At 29.6% G+C, this 20,978-nt stretch overlaps 3 protein-coding genes across 3 annotated transcripts; 2 read left to right on the plus strand and 1 right to left on the minus strand.

Annotated features, from left to right (window-relative positions):
- Nucleotides 1–1,646: 1,646 nt before the first annotated feature.
- Nucleotides 1,647–3,148, minus strand: LOC107461101 (protein ANTAGONIST OF LIKE HETEROCHROMATIN PROTEIN 1-like). The gene has a single exon (XM_016079560.3). The coding sequence runs from the start codon at nucleotides 3,062–3,064 to the stop codon at nucleotides 1,847–1,849; it is 1,218 nt and encodes a 405-aa protein (XP_015935046.1). The 5' UTR covers nucleotides 3,065–3,148; the 3' UTR covers nucleotides 1,647–1,846.
- A 5,613-nt stretch (nucleotides 3,149–8,761) lies between these two features.
- Nucleotides 8,762–12,051, plus strand: LOC107461003 (U-box domain-containing protein 52-like). Its single transcript, XM_052253261.1, has 8 exons — nucleotides 8,762–8,944; nucleotides 9,030–9,113; nucleotides 9,500–9,636; nucleotides 9,728–9,988; nucleotides 10,315–10,507; nucleotides 10,595–10,696; nucleotides 10,777–11,205; nucleotides 11,302–12,051. The coding sequence occupies exons 1-8, from the start codon at nucleotides 8,762–8,764 to the stop codon at nucleotides 11,986–11,988; spliced, it is 2,076 nt and encodes a 691-aa protein (XP_052109221.1). The 3' UTR covers nucleotides 11,989–12,051.
- A 747-nt stretch (nucleotides 12,052–12,798) lies between these two features.
- Nucleotides 12,799–13,275, plus strand: LOC110274803 (ENHANCER OF AG-4 protein 2-like). The gene has a single exon (XM_021130097.1). The coding sequence runs from the start codon at nucleotides 12,799–12,801 to the stop codon at nucleotides 13,273–13,275; it is 477 nt and encodes a 158-aa protein (XP_020985756.1).
- Nucleotides 13,276–20,978: the final 7,703 nt, after the last annotated feature.

The raw sequence follows: 20,978 nt of genomic DNA on the forward strand, positions 1-20,978 counted from the left end.
CGTTAAACAAAATAAAGTAACTTTGATTTATAAAAAGGTAGATTAAGAGATACGTTAGTGTCTATATATCAATATTACGATAATTATTATATGCCAAAATGATCCTTCCCTTTGAAAGCGCCGTTTTTTGGAAGCACTCATTTTTTCTGAAAGTTGGGATGTTTTGCAAAATGGATTTTCTTGTAAAATAGTAGCTGAGTAGAACCTGTAGCAATGTGATGTGAGAATGAAAGTGACTTTTTTGGTTTATGTACACAAGGATCCAAAACCCATCATTTCACCTTTCCATTTAAATATACAAACCATGAAACCAAACGTGTATTCCATGCGCTTATTTTACCCCAATTCTAGGGCTGCACACGGATCGAATCGAATTGGATATAATCTAAAATTTTATTCAATTTATATTGCATTCATTAGATCGATACAATATCTGTATTTTTTAGGACGGATCAGATCGAATCGATTATCAGATATATCCGTATAATTAAAAAAAATTATTTTAAGATTTTGTTGGGCTGTTTTTACAAAAAAATATCTAAAAAATTTATTTTTTATCTGTTTAAGCCTATTTACTCCTAGAATATTATCAATAATAATTCTTTTGAATAACAAAAACAAAATAATAACACAAGATTTAAGTTTAATTATTCTAAGTTGAAGTACAACATAAAAAATTAAAAACAAAATATCATAAAATTCATAAAATAACACACTAAAATTCATATCACATTAGAGTTTACTGTCTTAAACTATACTATTTATATGTGATGAGCGGATATGCGGATTTGCAGATCGGATCCGCGGATATCACTGCCGAATCCGCAATCCGATCCGACCATAGTGCGGATCGGATCCGATCCGATGGTTCTGCGGATCGGATAATATCCACAAAATTCAGATCAGATGCGGATAATTACCGCGGATATGCAGATATTATCCGATCCATGTACAACTCTATCCAATTCATCCATACAAGTTTGTTTTGTTTTGATTTTTTTTTTTTTCATTCACGGCTTCCCGTCGTGAAATGTGCTTGTTCAAGTTGTACTAATGAACTTCACTCTTAACTTAAAAAGGTTTAAGGTAAGTGGTGATAACATGAACACGTTTTTCTCATTGTCTGGTACCACCTAGATAGTGATTTTAGTTTCTGCTTAGTAGCATTAACAACGTGTATCGCTTGCTATGGGAGAAATAAAATAGATCTTGCTCTTCCAAAAATTGCATTTCATACTAGTTTAATCAAGGGATTCTAAAAATACACAAAAGAATATTCCGATTCTGATTTGATTAACTAGTGTTCGATATGGCAATGAAATTAAGATACTGACACTTACAAAAGAATGATATGATATGATCTTATTAAGTCATCTATCTTACACAACTAAAATAAGCTACTAAATTACAACTTCCAAGTCTAGAATATATTATGACAACTATTTTCATAAAGATACCAAAAACATCTTCTCATGATGATCTTTGTTTAAAAAATATAATTTATTTATTTAGTAACATTTTAAATAAAGGTAATACTTTTACTTCAAATAAAAATTAAGTCCTATAAACTATCATCCAATAATCAAAATAAAATATCTTTACATGATGATAATCATAAAATCTTCATTGGAATAGGCACTTATATATTTGTATATAAATAAAAAAGCCTTAGACCTATGAAGACTACAACAATATATTTATTTGTTGGAGGGGGCAACTATATCTTTTACAAAGCCTTTATCATGAAACAATGATGGAGAATTCTATCATCATCACCATAAATAGAAAGACACAAGAAAAAGAACTAGTTGAATACTACTTTCCCAAATATTCAGTTTTTCACTGTTCAATTGAAGAAAGAAGTCCCTGCTAGTCCATGGTGCAAAAGATTATGAGCAATTGCATCCCTTGCCTTCATGGAAGTCATGGATCTAAGAGCTACCTGAGGCACCATTTCATCATCCACAAGATCAAACTTGAGATCAGGATCCATCTCCTCATCCCTCAGCTCACAAATATTATGCAAAACACAACAAGCCCCAAGAACAACAGGCAAATCCTGAAGCTTGACCTCAGTCCTCTTCTGCAAGCAGCACCACCTACTCTTCAACCTCTCAAAAGCATCCTTAGCAATCTTCTGAACCTCTCCAATCTTGTCATTGAAAGCATGCTGTGTCCAAGTCAAATTGTGCTGACTATAAGGCACCAAAACCCAATCCATCAAAGGGTACCCTGAACCTCCAACAATCCAAACACCCTTAGGTAAACCCCCATTATTAGCTCTCTGAAAAAGTGCAGACTTTTCCAAAACCTGATCATCATTCATTGAACCAGGCCAACCAATGCAAACATCAGTGAAAACCCCTTTGGGATCAACGACACCCTGAACAGTGATAGAGTAACTAGTCTTCTGGTTCCTCTCAGTGTGCTTCTTGTTGAAATAAGCAGCAACACTGATCTTTGGGGCAATAATGGGAACATGTGACGTGTACATAGATCCCACAACATTGGGAATCCCTGAAACAGATTCAAACTCATTCTTCAGCTTACTCAAAGAATCCTCATTGGGCCACTGCAAATACTTTGGCATAAGAACCGTTTTGATGGCGCTGCAAACCTCAAGAACAAGCTTATGGCAAGTTGAGATTCCCAAACCGAACCTTTTCGAAACGATTCTCAGAGGGTCACCGGTGGCCAGCCTCCACAGGCAAACCGCCACACGCTGCCGTACCGGAATCGCGTTCCTCAAGGTGGTGTCTTCTTTGGCGATCACCGAATTGAGCTCGTCGCAGATCGAATCGAACGTTGCTCTTCCCATTCTGAACGCTTTTCTGAACTCTTGTTCGGGGAATTCGGGGCTGTTGCATTCGTCCCACCACGCTCCGGAACGGTCCTTCACCCACAGCCGCCCTGGCGTGGCACGTGGCTTTTTTCTCCTGGTTGGGTGGGATTGTTCTTCGATGTCGGAGTAGTAATTGTGGCGGTTCTTGGTCTTCTTCTTATTCTTATTCTTGTTCTTCATTTGAAGGAGTGTGGAATGGAGGAAGGTTGTTTGGATTTTCATAGAATGCAATAAAACACAAGTGTCAAAAGTGATGGAACAGAAATATAGCTTAGAGATTATGACTCTTATTATTCGTGTCAAAAGTCAAAACTCAAGAGTATCATTGTGTGAACGCTATCATTCATATCACTAATACAGTAAGAGGAATGTACAATCATAAAAGTGTGGATAATAGAATGGAAAAGTACAAGACGAATGAAATATTTGTGTAATATGTATAATAAAAGTTTAGGGAGTATTAGAGATATAATTATTAGTGTTATCTCTTTCTATCAGCTGAAGTTTATGGAATAAGTGGTATCATGACATGGTATTAGAGTGCTAGATCCAAAAGGTCAAGAATTCGATCTTTGGTGAATCTCAAAATCAATTTAAACTTTTGGAAATATGTTTATTATCCCTAGTACTTGAATGGTTATTCTAGATAATATGAAAGATGTTCATTTTGTAATTCAATAGCACATTGTACTATAAATAGTCCATTGTCTCTCTAGCGAAATTCTAGTAGAATTTATAGTTTTTAGTCGCTAATTTTATATCGATATTTAAAAGATGTGGATTAAAAATATATTATTAAATTATTAAATTAAAAAAATTAAATTTATTGTTAAAAATAATAATAAAAAATAATTAATTTCAATAGTCTTAAATATTTCTCTTATGATACCCATTGTGATTATAATAAAGCGGGTACTCCTAACTAAAATTTTCAGCCTTTTTTTAAAAAAAAAAATATATTTGTGTTTAGAAATGACATTATTATTTAAATCTGTGAGTAAAGATAATAATATGTCAAATTAAATCGGGTTTTGTTTTTAACGAATTTACTTTATATTATAAATAAATGGTCTAAATTTAACCATATTGTTTTTTATAGGATTTTTTTTTTCAGGTTTAAGTCAAATCTGTTTAAAATTGGACAAGTTAGGAGCTTATTTAAAAAACTTATTTTTTGAATTATAACTCAAAACAATAAATTTAAAATATTTAAATTGATATTAAATACATTCTACAATTTATAATTCATAATTTATAAAGCATAATTCGTTTATACATTCATCATGAGTCACATATCAAAATTATATTTACAATTTATACATTTTTTTAAATAAAAAATTTACAATCTTAACTAGTCTTAATTATTGATTTTTTTTATTTTGTATTTACCATAAGTGAATAGTTAAAAGTCTAAACTAAAAATAATTTATTTTTACAAAAAAAAATATTTTGATGAATCGGCCGAACGAATTTTTAAGACTTTTTAAAGTCTATGTCCTAACCTTTTTAACTAATAGGTTTTTCAAAAAAACCCAAGTCAGACCTAATTAATAAAACGAGACAAACTGAGCTTAAAACGAGCCGAACCACAGTTTATCGTCGAGTAGCCCAATCCACTTTCATCCCTACCTGTTCGGGATAGGTTTTTAGCAGGACAGGTCCTTCAGCGAGACGGGACGAAGTCGGATTATAAGAGCGTGGTGGATACCTGCGAAAATGAGTGGTTAGGATTCAACTTTTACTATTTATGAGTAAGAGCGAAGCAGATTCTATACGAATTATTATAAGATAGGACAGAATTAAAGTTAGATATAAGATATAAATTCGTCCATATCCCTCTTATTATCACTCCTATTTGTATGTATGAATTTTAAATAATTTAGTTAAATTTTATGATATAATAATATATAATTAATTATTGATTTTATGCTTGGTTTATAATATCATTCTAAAAATATTATTAAAAAAAACTCTTATCTGTACCAATTTGGAGAAAAGAAAATGGTAGGTAATTTGCATTGATAATGATAACAAAGCTGGGTTAGGGGAGGGAGCAAGTGTGAACAGGATTTAGGGATGAGCATTATTTTCTTCAGAATGGAGTGCCATTGCCATTTGGATTCGGCGCTGTTAGGTACAGGATGATTGGAGATTTAGATATTTTTTTCCAACCTTTTATAAAATTTTTATTTATTTATTTCAAAATTCCCATAAACAGGGGCAGAGGTTAGTGTTAGAAAAGTGGGGTAATAATCCTCCAAATTAAAATTTTTAATATATAAAAATTACTAATTTTTATATTAATCTCCATTTAATTTTAATTTTTCTTTTTTTAGAATTATATTTTTATATGAACCCTCTTAAGAATGATTCTAATTCCGTCAAAGAATTGTTCTAATTCCCTCCATGTCTGAGTAAACTATATTAGTAGAACTCACCAAATAGTCACTCGATTATTGATAATTATTTTAAAAAAATTACGAAATTTAAAAAAAAAATATTTAACCTAATTTTTTATTTTTTTATTGATTAACTTTTGTGCCAAAAAAAATACTCAAAGACTAATTAATTTCATAAAAATAAAATTTATAGACTAAATTAAATATTTTTTTATAAAAAATTTCGATATATTTCGAAATAATTGTGAAAATTATTTAGAGTTTTTTCTTTTTTTTAGCTAAGTAATGGCACAGGAGACAATACGAGGTGGGGCCTCATGGGTCCTACATTATTGATACCCTAAAGTCAACAATATAAACTACTTTTGACCATTTGTCTTTCCAAACATATAGAGTGGCTAACAAGCAATAACCTACACTTAATTATGGTTGGATTAATGATGCCATGCCATGCCATGCATGCATTGGCTTCAAGAAAAAACCAAAACAAATAAAGAGAATAACCAAGGAAGGGAACTACATACAATATGCATTTAATTTCCTCTACACATTATTCATTGAACTGTTTTACGGATCTGATGAATTGCTTGTCACTCAAACTTGGGTCTTTATACAATTAATTAGGGATGGAGTAAAAACAATATAATAATCATAGAGTATACAGTTGACACATTCAAGCGTTGACATTAACATTATTATTGTATAGTATTATTGTTCACCACTTGAGTCAATAAAATTAAATATCAGGTTTGTTATAATTTTCCTGAGCTTTGTGTTAGATTCACAATTTCACACTTGTACCGGTTTGTTCAAGTCAACAATTTTATGGATTTCTGTGTGAATGTTGATCCTAATAAAGTGTTAATTATGTATTTATTTTGATATGCTGACTAATTTATACGTATGGGCATGATAAAAAAAATAAATAATTTTTTTATATGAATTATACCTTTTTAGTCATCATTCATTATTTATTTTTTTTAAAAATATTATATCAACATAAATACCAAAATATCTTTATAAATAATTTTAAATAAATATATATTTTTATGATTATTTTGTTAAAAGACTAAATAATTTTTTTCTATTGTTATGACTAAAATATTTTTCTGTAATAAAAAAAATTTAAAATGAAATCTTAATTTAATAATCTCAAAAAATAAAACTAAATTTTCAGAAAACAAATTGAAAATCCAGCATCACCATTATCATCATTCATAATAATGAAATTAACCCTATTTTAATCGTTTTTATGGCAATCCAACAACAAAGCAAAAGTCAAAGTCAAACCCCACCCCCCAATTACAGCACCCCAAATAACCCCACCTTCAAAAAATCCAATTTTTCATACATGTGAAAGAGTAATAATGGTTACAATGGTGTTTGGGATTATGTTAAGAGGGAGATACGTGACTAAGTGAAAAAGAATTTGGTGCATTTTATTATGTTTCATACATGTGAAAGATATGCGAAGAGAAGATGAACAAGTTTGTAATTTATTTTTGAAAAATTGGTTTTATTTTTCATTTTTATCTTTTAAAATTATTAGATTAAGATCTGATTTTAATTTTTTTAATTTTAAAAGAATATTCTGATCATATCAATAAAAAGAGTTATTTGGTCTTTAATAAAAATAACCATAACAATAATTGTACCGAAACAAACATTTTTTTTGTTTAGATAATGTGACCATAAAAATTATCAATAAATTTTTATAAAAAATATATGATTTTTTTTGTCAGGATTGATATGCTTGACCGGTTTTTTAAGGACTTTAACTAGTCTTTACTATTTTTTTTTTCTATATCTCTCTTATATATCTTGTTTAAAAATGTTATTTATAATTAAAACCAGCTATTAAAATCAACCATAAATGTATTTGTGTATAAATATATATGTAATTTAATTTATTTTCAATATAAAAAAATATATAAAACCAAGAGTTACTAATTTTATATTAACAATTAATTAATTTTAAATTTTTTAAATTTAAAATTTAAAATTGATTAAGTAAACCTAATTAAAACCTATAAAAATCTTTCTCTTTTCTCTCACGTTAACCTACCAACCTCCAATAATCACAGATACAGACCCTTCTTTTTCATCATCAGGCCCTTTCCTGAACCAGATGTGACGATGAACATCTCTTGCATCGAGAAGCAGAGGCGTAGAACTGGGTCGAATCAGTGCTGATTTCATCCTTCCTTGTAAAGATTCGGATTAATTTAATAAAAAAATCTGGATTCGGATAGCCTTCTTCTTCAAAGGAGATTGATCGATGCAGGAAAAAGCATAGGCACCGTTAAATAACACACTGATACTGGGGGAGCTTTTTCTTTTATGAATTTATAATTTTATATTTTAACCTGTAATTTATATTGATCAGTGGAGATTGATTTTGTTTTCACGTAACATTATTCTTTAAAAGTTTGATTTTTATTGAGAGAGTGTATGTATGTTACTGTGTGTGCGTGTGTGTGGAAGTTTTATTAATTTGGTTCGTTGGATGATAATTTTGATTTTTGGAAAAAGATGTTGACAGTTGATTGGTGAAATGGTGAATAGTCGCATAGTAGCAGCGATGTTTTCTGCATAAAGAGGATAAAGAAGATGCAAATTACACACTTGATCTTAGTTAAGAGGATTTCTTGAATAATTACAGAAATATAAAAAAACATCCTAATATTTAACAAAAGAAATATTCAATTATATCTTAGAAAAAATAATTAAATATCTACAAAATTTAAAAAAATTTTTGAAATTCTTAAAGAAATAGAGACATTCATATTTGTAATAAAAAAAATTCGAAAAATATATAAAAGAGCATCCATTTAGTATGAAAAAAAAACATTCTAATATTTAGCAGAAGAAATATCCATATATATTAACTTATAGAGATTTTGCATTCACCTAGAGATATTAAGCTGATTTTTTGCTAATATTTTTTTAGTCCCTAACATTGTTCTTTCAATATATATTTATATTCTATAATATATTTTATACTGACGGCTGATTTTAGTATATACGTAATATAATCCTATATTGTTTTATAGTATAAAATGTATAATGTCACCTGATAAGAGTATAATGTCACCTGATAAGGTTACTCATTCACCAACCGCTTACAGCAGTTGGCAGTTAGGCTTAACTACCTTAGGCCAGCTAATACAGGTGTACATATGTAATTAAATAAACGGTTTGTAATCTAGTTGGCAGTATAAAATTCATGAAATATAACATAACTTAAAACATCCATATTTTGGAACAAACAAGAAAATATTAGTAAAATTTAGAGCAAAATCTAGTTGCTTATATTCTATTCATTACATGTAAACCCTAAAATTAGACAAAAACAAAGGGTGAAGGATAGATCAAACATTGAAGACATTGTAATGCATTTGATTGAAGTTCCTCTAACCTAATCCTCTCCTTCTTCTCTTCTCTGTCGTCGTCGTCACAGGTGCCACCGGTGGCGGTAGCGGCAAGAGGAGTTGTCCCTAGACATCACGTTAATAAAAGAATGTCTTCCACGTTCTATGATGGTAAAACACCCTTAGCACCAAACACGACGTTGGTGGCCGTGGACAAAGATAAGAACAGTTCCTACGCATTTCGTTGGGCGGTTAATCATCTCGACAACCCTCTCGTCCTTGCCGTCCATGTCAAACACAAAGACAACATTTGTAGCCGTAGGTACCCTCTTATATTTCTCATCATTATTATTACTTAATACCATAATCATAAACCATTAACGTTCTTCCATTTAATTTCATCATGCAGTTCGTAACGATCTCGTTACTGTTTATGAACCCGATGAAGACGATGTAGCCAATGTGTTCGGCAACTTACGTGGACTTTGTAATCGAAAAGCTGTATGTAATTAATGCAGACACAACATTTTTGTTGCTTTTATTTGTTTTGATAGAACAAAATTTATATTAAACTACTCTTTCACCTTAATTCATAGTAACAATAAAGAAGTCTCACGGTTATAAATTTAGCTTAATAGAAGACATAAATTTAATTATAATTTTAGTCTTTATTATTATTTTATTTTTATTTATTATTTTGATTTTTCATAAGTCAATGTTCTATATATATTTAATTTTACTTTTATAGTTTACAATTTCAATTAATCAACAATCAATAAAATTTTTTCATCTTTTCTTTTCTTATTCTTTCATAATTTTATTATCCTTGTATACTCTTTATGTACACTTTCCGTTTTATTAACTTGGATTCTTGTTGTAATTATTAGGTGCAAGTAAAAGAAGCCGTAATCCATGAAAGCGATGTTGTGAGAGGAATTGTGGAATTTGCAAGCAAGAATTTCATACACACTATTGTGGTTGGTGCACCAGCCAACAAGGGTGCTTTGTCAAGGTTTATTTATTTGTTTATTTAATTTTCGTGTTCTTTTTTAAATGTTTCTTAGATTTAGGTAATTACTAGTACTTTAATTTGATTTGACGCACAGAATATTGAGAGGGCACCAAACTGATGTGCCAACAGCATTGCTTAAATCAGCTCCAAATTTCAGTTCTGTATACGTGATTTCCAAATGGAAAATTGTTTCGGTTCGATCTGCAACACGTGCCATCCAACATGCCCTTGCCCCACCCAGAACTCCACCGCGGCTATGGCAATCACCACCCTCTACTCCTACTCCTTCCAGACAACCGCAATCAAAATCACAACCTGTTATGCACCACTATCCACATAGTGAACCAGATATGGGAGGAACAAGGTAATACTAAGAATAAATGACCATTTCTACCTATAAAAGACGAAAACACTGACATATGTACCCATACTAAATCGAAATTAAACTTGTATCCATGTAAGATCCCCTCCCTGTGACAAAAAGTATCTTACTTTTAGAGGATTGAAGTGTAACGTAAGGTACTTTTGTCACATAGAAAACATCTTACATGGATACAAGTTTACGTTGAATCTAGTGTGAGTACATGTGTCAGTGTTTTCATCTTAGACATGATTATCAAATTTTTGCATGCTAACTTGGTTTTTGTTATTTATGGATTGGGTAAAAAAAAACTACAAACAATGAAACAGAGGAATCTCGTTCCGTGATAAGCCAATGAGTGCAGGAAATTCTCCATTAATGGGTAATATCTTTGAAGACACACCTCCTCATCTAAGACATTTCTCAATGGATGACTGTAGAGAAATATCAATGGATCACAACCAAACTACTAACTTCAGCTTCTCATCAGAATTCTCATCAACCTCAATCTCTTCTTCTACTGTTAAGTCTCAAAACAACAACATTATTGTTATATCACCAGATTACTCTGTTTTATTTGTTTATCTAACACTTGAGTCTTCAATACAGAGAGATATTGATGCAGAAATTAGAAGATTGAAGCAGGAACTGCAGCAAACTATAGACTTGTACAGCACAGCTTGCAAACAAGCCATCTCAGCCAAGAAAGAGGTTATGCTACTTTTGCAATATCAAGAAAACGATGACATAAATTTCAAACTGTTGCTAACTTGGACATGATTGTAAAACAGGCTGAAATGATGCGGCATTTGAAAATGGAAGGGGAGAGAAGAGTTGAGGCGATTAGGATGTCTCAAGAGGCAGCTCTTGCCATTGCAGAAAGGGAGAAGGCAAGGGCCACGGCAGCCTGGGAGATGGCGGAGGATGCGAAGAAGAGGGCTGAACTGGAAGCACAGAGAAGAAGGGATGCAGAGTTGAAGGCGGCGAAAGAGGCAGAGGAGAAGGAGATGGCACTAACTGCTTTGGCTCACACCGATATGCGATGCAGGAGATACACCATGGAGGAGATTGAAGCAGCTACAGAGAAGTTCAACCCTTCAAGAAAAATTGGAGAAGGTGGATATGGTTCTGTCTATAAAGGTGATCTTGAAAATACCCCTGTTGCAATTAAGGTCTTAAATCCTGAAGCTGCTCAAGGAAGGAAACAGTTCCAACAAGAGGTAATGGATTTATTTCAATAATCTTAGTGATCTATTCTTTTTTTTTGTTTTCTATAGTTTGTAACATGTTTTGTTTATGCTGTGAAAATTGAAAAGGTTGAGGTACTAAGCTGCATTAGACATCCTAATATGGTTCTGCTCCTTGGTGCTTGTCCTGAATCTGGTTGCTTGGTGTATGAATACATGGACAATGGTACCTTAGAAGATAGATTGTTCCGGAAAGATAATTCACCACCTATGCCATGGAGGCTGCGGTTTAATATAGCTGCTGACATTGCAACTGCTCTCCTTTTCTTACACCAGGCGAAGCCAGAGCCGATTGTTCATCGTGATCTCAAACCAGCTAACATTCTTTTGGACAGGAATTATGTCACCAAAATCGCAGACATCGGTCTGGCAAGATTGGTTCCTCAATCTGTAGTGGACAATGTCACACAATATTACATGACCTCGGCTGCTGGAACATTCTGTTACATTGATCCTGAGTACCAACAAACTGGAATTTTGACCCCAAAATCAGATGTATATTCTTTGGGAGTAGTACTATTGCAAATAATCACAGCCAAACCTGCTATGGGACTTTCTCACCATGTTAGGAGGGCAATTTCAAAGGAAAAATTTGAAGATATGCTTGATCCTATGGTGTTTGATTGGCCAGTTGAGAAGGCTCTAGAATTTGCCAACTTAGCATTGGCCTGTTGTGAGCTCAGAAAGAAGGACAGGCCGAATCTCGCAACCGTTGTGTTGCCGGAACTTAATCGGTTAAGAGAATTTGGAAGATAGGAGCTAGGTTAGTACATTATGATCTAAATTCCTTTTAGAAAAGAAAAGAATACATGCAGATATTTGTGTATTTGTATCTGTTAGGACTTAGGAGCTAGACATTGTGTTTGTATCATAAGCTTATTTTTTTTTATAATGAACTTAAATCTCATATTCTTGCAGCACAGTGATGGTTTGCTTAGCTTCACATTTATACTTTGGTGTATATTACACTCAAGTGAAAAAGGAGGCACAGAATTTCCACTTGCAAAGAAAAGCATAATTAAATAAGCATAAAGTGCATAATACCATGAGGAAAGACTTCACAAACACAAAGATGAATTATATGTTTGGAGATAGATATGAGAAAAGAAAAGGGGAATTGCTAAAGAAGTGTTCCTTTGGATTTTCTTCTCAAGAAATTGCAAAAGGTGCAAAATTTACAATGTCTGAACTCCATTGATATAATGAAAGTTGTAAATAGTAATGGCTTCTTTTCTTTCTTTCTTTTTTTTTTCTATTTATTTATCTAGGGATGCCTTAATTTTCTCAATATATTATTCATCATGATGTAAATATAACAAGATCCAATAAAGGACAAATTATGAATTCACATACTAATAGTTTAAGATATAGAAGATTACTATTGATTATGAATACTAATATATAAGTTGTTACTTTCAGAAGGGCACTAGACCCCTGATGAAGCAAAGAAGCATCTAAGATTCTGAACTAAAGCTTTTCCAAAAGGACAGAATTAAAAACTAGAATAGTCCTGATAAAAAGTTGAACTAAATTCACAAAATTCACTAGGACCAAAAAACTATACGCATGCCTTCAAGGTATATCTTAGCTCCACCAACTTCAACTCAAATGGATCACAGCAAGAAAATCCAGTTCCCTTATTGGATCTCAAAGGTGTTGCTGATGATTCTGACTTTGTTTGTTAGAGTGGAAGAAGCTGCTTCTACAAATGATCGTTTCTGCATCAGTGACTGTGACACATGTCCATTGATATGTTCACCTCCTCCTCCTACTCCTCTGATATCAATTTCTGCATCATATCCTCCACCACCATCACCACATTCGCCGCCGTCGCCATTGCCGCCTTTGAAGCCTAATTACAAGCCGCCTCTTTCAGGTTCAACAACTGAAGCACAGCCAACAGTAATATCAGGGCCACATGACTATTACTATCCCTATTACTACTTTTACTCATCATGTTCTTCTTCTCTTTCAAATCATCATGCACCCTTTTTCATTTTGTTATTGTTCCTAGTAGGATACTTTTCTTTAGTTGGTAAATGATAATAGGTAAAATCTAATGTTTGTGTTACCATAGTTTTATTCAAAGCTGAAGTAATATGTAATAATTAGCATTAGGATATATATATTTGTTTGTATATCATATATACTCTTTTTTGTCTCCTCTGGTTTTTGAAATAATCGGTGTGTTTATTTCCAGTAACTATGAAATAAACGGGGTTTTATATATATATACTGAGTATGCTCACCGTGATGTAATTTTATTTGGATTATTGGTAAAAGAAATTGCATGTTTAACATATTGACTACTTCTTAATTACCCCTTCTTGAATCTTGCTGAGGAAGTGTTCTTGAACCATAATGTTCCTTCAACCGTGGAGCGCTACATAAATATGGCTAAACTACTTCTATGCTTTATTATCAATCAAAAACTAAAATAGTCAATGTAAATAGATTTTAAGGAATTAAAGTAACATTAGACGAGCCTTCTCCCTTTTTTTTTTTTATTTCTTGCTTCGTTTCATTTTTTCCCCTTGTTTTTTTTCTTGCTTTGTTTCGTAAATCTAATTGTTTGAAAAGTACTTCTAGATTTTGAAAACAACACAGATGTCTTTTTTTACTTTATATTTCAAAAGATGAAACTGAGCAATTATATGCTGCATTTATCCGTTGAAAACTTAGTAGAATTTTCAGGTGAATGTGTAATAATTTTAAGATTTGTGTAGTTATAAAACACATTGAATAAGAATCTTTTAACCAAGATTTTAGATATCTAATATCTTGTTGATTGTTTCAGCCCTTATAACTTAATACTTGACTGATTTTTTTTTGAATAAATTTGATGTTATAATAATCTAAAATTCATCTATGTGTCAAATTTTATGTGCAAGACGACTTTATATGAGAATCGTGAAACTCGGCAATATGAGAACGTCTGCTTTTAATCGAGCTATAGGTGCGCAGATCAATATTATTCACAATTTGGTTAATCTTTTATTATTAGCCGAGTTGAATCCACAAACCGAGCTCCAAGACCAACCTACCCAATGAAAAAATTGCAAAAAATTTCTTTGACTAATGATCCAAATACGTTCACCTATGTAGATACAGCTTTACATGAACACAAAAAAAGATAAATTCCGACAATTCCTTCAACAAAATGTCAATCTATTTGCATGGACTCTCAAAGATATGTTAGGCATCGACCTTTTTGCAATCTCTCACAAATTGGCACTCAATCCGTCTATAGCCCAAAAAAAAAATGTAACCTTGGCATAGATAAGTGACAAGCTTTCTTAGAGGAAACTAGAAGATTCATTTATGCAAGTTTCATATGTGAAATAAGGTTTACAACTTACTAGCTAATGTTGTCATGGTAAAAAAAATAATAATGATAAAAGATGCATGTGTTGATTTTACTTATTTGAACAAAGCTTGCTTTAATAATGTATATTTTTTGCCTTCTATCGATACTTTGGTTGATAATATCTCTTAATTTAAAATTTTAAACTTCATAGATGCATATTCTGGTTATAATCAGATTCTAATACATTTCTTAGATCAAAGATAAACTCATCCATTATTTCTGTTTTTACTTAAATCAACTCAAATGACATTAAAAAATAAAATAGTAGCTGTTTTTTATTCATTGAATACACCCTTTGCCTTTTTTAAAATATTTTTGGTAATTTTAATAAAGTATGTTGAATTGAAACGACGTAAAAATATCTATTAGATCATTAAAAATACTAATTGAAATAGTAAAACTTAGTTATGTTATTATAAATTAATGCCTTTATTTTTGTTAAACGACCGTTAATACTTGTCTCGAATATAAAAAAAATCAAATAAAAAACTAATTTAGATATTACAGAATGAATAATTAATTATTCATATACTAATTTGAGTCTTAAAATATCTTTTACAGGAGTCTATCCTCTATGTTTTTTTGGCACCGAAATCTAACTCATTCCGACCAGAGACGAGGAAATAATCATTAGAGAACGAATTATACCACAGTGAACCTTCACATAAGTATTTCCCAAAACGATGAAAAATAATTAAACATCTCTAATCCGACGTCAAAAAATAATGCGATGATTAATTCAATTCGTGCATGATTGCATGCTGCGAAAGTGAACAATATATATATTCTCATTCATCACTCTTCTACACCTGTAAGATTAGGCAGGCATATACTCTTCATCAGTGAGATTTTTATTCTTTTACGGACATTAGGGTATGATTTTTTTAGTGTAAAATAAAATCCATACCCAGGTTTCCATTTCTGTGCATTTTTAATATAATTATTTTTTGGATTAAATCAAATCATGATGCCCTTTCTACGATTTGACACATAAATTATTTGATAGTACGGTACCAAATTTGTTGAACATTATTATTAGGTTTAATTACCAATTAGTCGTTATAATTTTATTAAATTTTTACATTATTCTTATTTTTAAAAATTTTTTTGCCAAAAATTATAAAATTAATGAAATATTCTTTTAAAAAATATGTGATTAAATATTTAATTAAATTTTTAATTATTAATATTTTTAATTTATGAAAAATATTCTATTAATTTTAATATTTTTTATACTGATAAAAATTTAATTACAAAATTAAAAATCATGTAAAAGTCCAATTTAAAAAAATTATAAATATTTAATTATAAATTTTATAATATTATAAAAACGAACTGAATAATTAAATTTTATTATTACTCGTTGAATATTCATATACTAGTAAGGGCTACTCTTGTAGCTTAATTAGCTTAGCAGTCCACGCTTAATATTATGGGGATATGAGCATATATACCTTTTACTGAGGCTTATAATTATTTTAAGCAGGTGCACTATATATTGACCTTATACTATATTAAACATTGGCAAAGCTAGGCAGGTGCAAAAAGAGCATTTCAGTTTTTTAATTATTTATCTTTTATTATTATTGGAGCCTAATGTTTATGAACTTGATGGAGGTGTTACACTGTATTTATCCATTATATTAGGTGCACACTAAAATTAGTTATCATTATAAAATATATGATGAAATATAAATACATATTAAAAATAAATTAAACTACACGTATATTTTTAGGTAAATATATTAATATATAACTTATTTTAGTGACTGATTTTGATATACAAATAATATTTTTTTATATATATTTGAACTGAAAATTGCAAACAAATTATATATGCTCCTAAATGATTCACTTCCTCAGATGATCTCAAATGTCTCAAACATGGACCACCATAGCAATAGACATTTGAAACCAATTTTTGAAATCTTAATAACCTTGCCAAAAGGAGAACCTAGAAAAAAGCCCTAACCTATTTTCTATGAGCAATTCAGCTCATATTATATCTGCATGCCACACACTTTTCCATTCAATTCAATATGTGCAACCACTGCACTCCATCACTTGACTATTTAATTAGTTAATCCTTTCACATCAAAATCTTTATGTATGTGATCTTGTTATAATTTACTTTACTTAGGACTCATCAAAATCCTAAATTACAGCATATAATCACATCATTCATTGCTTAAATCAATGGGGGGAATTGAAATTGAGCAATTTTTGTACAGCAATTTCTGGTTATTACTACTTTCCTTCATATCAAACTAGACACAACTCTAATACATTGTAAATATGGCGTTTCAAAAATTCTTCATATCAATCGTACATCTATGATACACAACCAATAAACATAAACCCTACAACAGTTTGTATCAATATAATGACAATTTAAGTTAGCTATAAGATCGATCTTGTTTTTCACAACCTGAAAGTGTTGAAAAACCAGTGTATATTATTATAGAAAACTATGTACAATAATATTTCTGTGTAAATAAAGGACTAGTTAGCATTTGGGTACTTTAATTTACACATACCAAATTTAAAGAGCACTAGAAAAATATATAAAGCATCAAGACATACAGCTAATAATATATTATATAAGGCTGAAACATAAAACTAATAAGTTCCTCAATATAACGTCTGATTAATTAGGCGTATGTGTTGACTAATAAAAATATCAATAATAATATAAAATTATTTTATTAAACTCAACTTTTGTAGTTTCATTATTATTACATCTAATATAATGCATTTATTTCAGAGATAATTAATGAAAAAAAAATATAGATAAATAACTCATAAAAGAGTCAACTTTAAGCAATTAAAATTAAGAATCATTAATTTTATATTTTTTAAAATAAAATTTAAAATAATTACTAATTAATGATAATTAATTAGTATGAAATGTAATTTAAAAATATATATATTTTTTGCCAAAAATAGTGAGATTCGAATTCGCAACCACTAAATGAGTAGAGAAAGATTAAACTATTTGAGATATAGTTCATTAACAATTTAAAAATACTTGTTGTTGGTTATCTATCGGGACTATTAATGAAAATAAAATAAGATAACTTTAGACCGATTTAAACTAATTTAATTATCTTTTAAATATTTTCATAAAAATAATATGTGCACCCAAAATTGATGAGAGATTAAAACTCAGTTCTAATTTACCGATCAATAGTCTTTTGTTTAAGCTGTAAGAAACTCAGCAAAACCCTAAGAATAAGATATATAACTGATGTTTATTCACAGTCAGAATCAAAAGAAAGCTAGGATCTGGCAAAATTATTTATTTAACCTGTAATTCAACGGATTACAGATAGTTGACTAAGTATTAACAGCATTCAAACTTGATCCATCAATTAGAATTACAGATTATTGTAACTCTTTGAAGGAGGATCTGCATCTAATTAATCCATATGAGATAACTAAACAGAAATTAAGCACCCATCAACACATACATACATACCTACTGTGATGAAAATGTTATAGGATGATTCCAACCTGCAAGCTAGGGTTATTAATTACTCTTCTTTAGCATTTATAAAGGCTAAAATAACAAAAAGAAATAAACATTATTAGTAAAATTTAAAAAATAAAATACTATAACAAGAGAGATAGCTTGGGGTGACAGATAAAGAGTGAGCACACATAGTTTCGAGTATTAAACACCATACAAAAAAATACTATGTGTGCTCACTCTCTTCTGTCACCTCCCTTACCCTTTCTGAACTCGATATACATATTATATGTATGGCGGATCGAAATTTATTGAATATTTTGGATGTAACCTTTCATGTTGAACCTATAGAAGCACTTGGACTAGAAAAACAAACCAATTAGCCCTAAAACTATATATATGCATGTTCCTTTGTTTTGGAACTTGAGATTTTGTGTGAAGAAATATAAGGGGATGGAAGGGTTTATATAGAGGTGGGAATGGAAGATATCAGAGAAAATTTGATTGCGTCACTCAGTATTATTGAAGGAATAAATGTGAGTTATCTTCCACTCACCGTTCTCTAATATTTTAAACATTTTAGAGATAGAAGGAAAAAAGAGAAAGCAGGAACAAATAAAAGAAACTTTATCTTTATACAACTAGGTCTAGTCCAACTTCAAATTAAACTCATTTATTTTCATTGTTGTTACCGAAGCATTTGTAATTCTAAATCTATTTATTGACCCTCCAATCCTCGCTAGTTGATATTCTCAACTTCTTTCAATACAGTATTATCCTCAAAAGATAAATTCTCTGTTAACTGTTTAAGTGCTTTTGGAGGCTTGGAGACCTAAGCAATGCAAATATCTGATGGGTTTATTTATTATATTAATTTTTTATTGAAAATACAAATTATTTTAAAATATTTAAGTTTTGAATGTATTTATTTTGTATTTATTAAATAAAAAATTTTAAAATTTTTTATTAATAGTAAATTTATTATGTATTTTTACGGCACATGCATGTTAGCTAAATTTATATCTTATAATAACACTGAATATGTACTCTATATTTTAATAATGATGATTAAAAATCTTAATTTTAATTGAAAATTTAAATATATATGTTATTTTCCAAAACATTGAAAAGATAAAAAAAATTAAAATTTTTTATTTAAAAATTAGGAAGATGAATTAAAATTTTTAATTATTTTTTATATTTTAATGTTATTAGTTATTAATTTTAAAAGGTTTTTTTTATTAATAGTAATCTTAATATACGTCGTATTTAGGATACATAATAGCTAAATTTTCTAATGTTTTATATTTTATATGGATTTACTAACTTTTTTTCAATTGTATTGTTAATAATGTGATCTCCAGAACAAGAGATTTCTCTAACATTGATAGAGTATATATTTATTTTATCATTTTATGGTTATTAAAAGAATATAGGATCTGATTTTTCGTCTAAAATTCCCACCTGTATTTAATGTATGTATGTCTCAGTCCTTCAAAGATTGTCAATAATTATTCCTTGTATTGATTAAAACGGTAAACACAATAAAAAATTAGTTAAAATAGTTAAAATTTATTTTATTTAATTTGAACACTTAAATGATAGGATCATAAGTTTAGGAAGCTAAGGTTTCCATATTTAACATGGTGATGATACATATATAGATAGAGTTTCATATATACATACAAGTAATAATTATATTCCACTGTTTAGATATATATGAATGATTTTGTATTTTGTAGTGATTCTTATTATAGAAGGAGTCCAATGAGAAAGCAGGTTCTTGATGTGAATTATCCTGTCAAAGAAAAACACTAATCGAGTGCAACATTATTGATATGTCTGTCGGAGTTGAAGGGAATATCCTATGGTGGTGGCAGTAATAATTAATAATTAATATTATGCAAATCAAATTGAAGAGCAACACATGGAAATATATATAACTTTCTTTAACAAAATAAAAATAAATTACCATTTGTACTATAAAAGATACAGATATTGACAAATGTATCCATATAAGAATAAAATGACAATTATAACCACAGAAAAAGATAATTTTCGTGTGTCAAAAATACCCAAACATTAATTACACAATTAGTCTGTTAAAATATTCTTAACACACAAAAACTATCATTTTTTATGAATACAATTATTATTTTATTCTTCTATGAATATATTTATCGGCATTTATATTTTTTATGAATATAAATAATAATTTATTCAACAAAATAAAGATTAAGAGATAAACGAACGGGGAAAACTAAAGGAATTGGAATTGCATTGGGTGGCCAATTAGTGCTCAATACAGACTAATGAATTGAACCACAAAAAGTCACACCAAGATCTAATGCGCCGCCTAAAGTTGTTTAGACTTTAAAGTCTACATGCTTTATGCTTTATTATTTTACTTCCTAATAACATTATTTTTGCAAACTTAATCATTAACAACGTTAATGCTTCAATTAGCAACCGCGGCACCAGCCAGCAAGTGCATCATTTGGATGAGGGTTTAATTTGGTTACAAAAGTAGTTGTATGGGTGAATTGTTTATAATAATAATTAATATATATTAAAAATTGAAAAACATTATGACTAATAAATTTTATAATTTGTAGTTATTAATTAATTGTTATTAATATTTTTAATAATATAAAATTATTTATTTTTTTATTGATTAAATATTGATCACATTTTAATAAAAATGTTATCTTCTAAACTTTTTCTTAAAAATTAGTCGTTAACTTAATTATCATATATTTGTGTATTGAATTATATATATTATTTTATATTTTAATATATATTTTATATTAAAAAATATATTTTTGTATATCAAAAAAAATATAATGACTTTTTTAATTAATTTTTTTATAAATTGTATATAAATTTTAGTTTAATTTTTTATTTATTTTA

Source organism: Arachis duranensis, chromosome 8 (assembly GCF_000817695.3).
Source record: "Arachis duranensis cultivar V14167 chromosome 8, aradu.V14167.gnm2.J7QH, whole genome shotgun sequence".
NCBI lineage: Eukaryota > Viridiplantae > Streptophyta > Magnoliopsida > Fabales > Fabaceae > Arachis > Arachis duranensis.

What these genes read in the sequence shown, in the direction of transcription:
- LOC107461101 (XM_016079560.3), bottom strand. Translation starts at nt 3,064, where the DNA reads ATGAAAATCCAAACAACCTTCCTCCATTCCACACTCCTTCAAATGAAG.
- LOC107461003 (XM_052253261.1), top strand. Translation starts at nt 8,762, where the DNA reads ATGTCTTCCACGTTCTATGATGGTAAAACACCCTTAGCACCAAACACG. An exon ending in CCTCAATCTCTTCTTCTACT is followed by an intron (nt 10,508 to 10,594) that starts GTTAAGTCTCAA and finishes TCTTCAATACAG; the next exon opens with AGAGATATTGATGCAGAAAT. An exon ending in GGAAACAGTTCCAACAAGAG is followed by an intron (nt 11,206 to 11,301) that starts GTAATGGATTTA and finishes AAAATTGAAAAG; the next exon opens with GTTGAGGTACTAAGCTGCAT.
- LOC110274803 (XM_021130097.1), top strand. Translation starts at nt 12,799, where the DNA reads ATGCCTTCAAGGTATATCTTAGCTCCACCAACTTCAACTCAAATGGAT.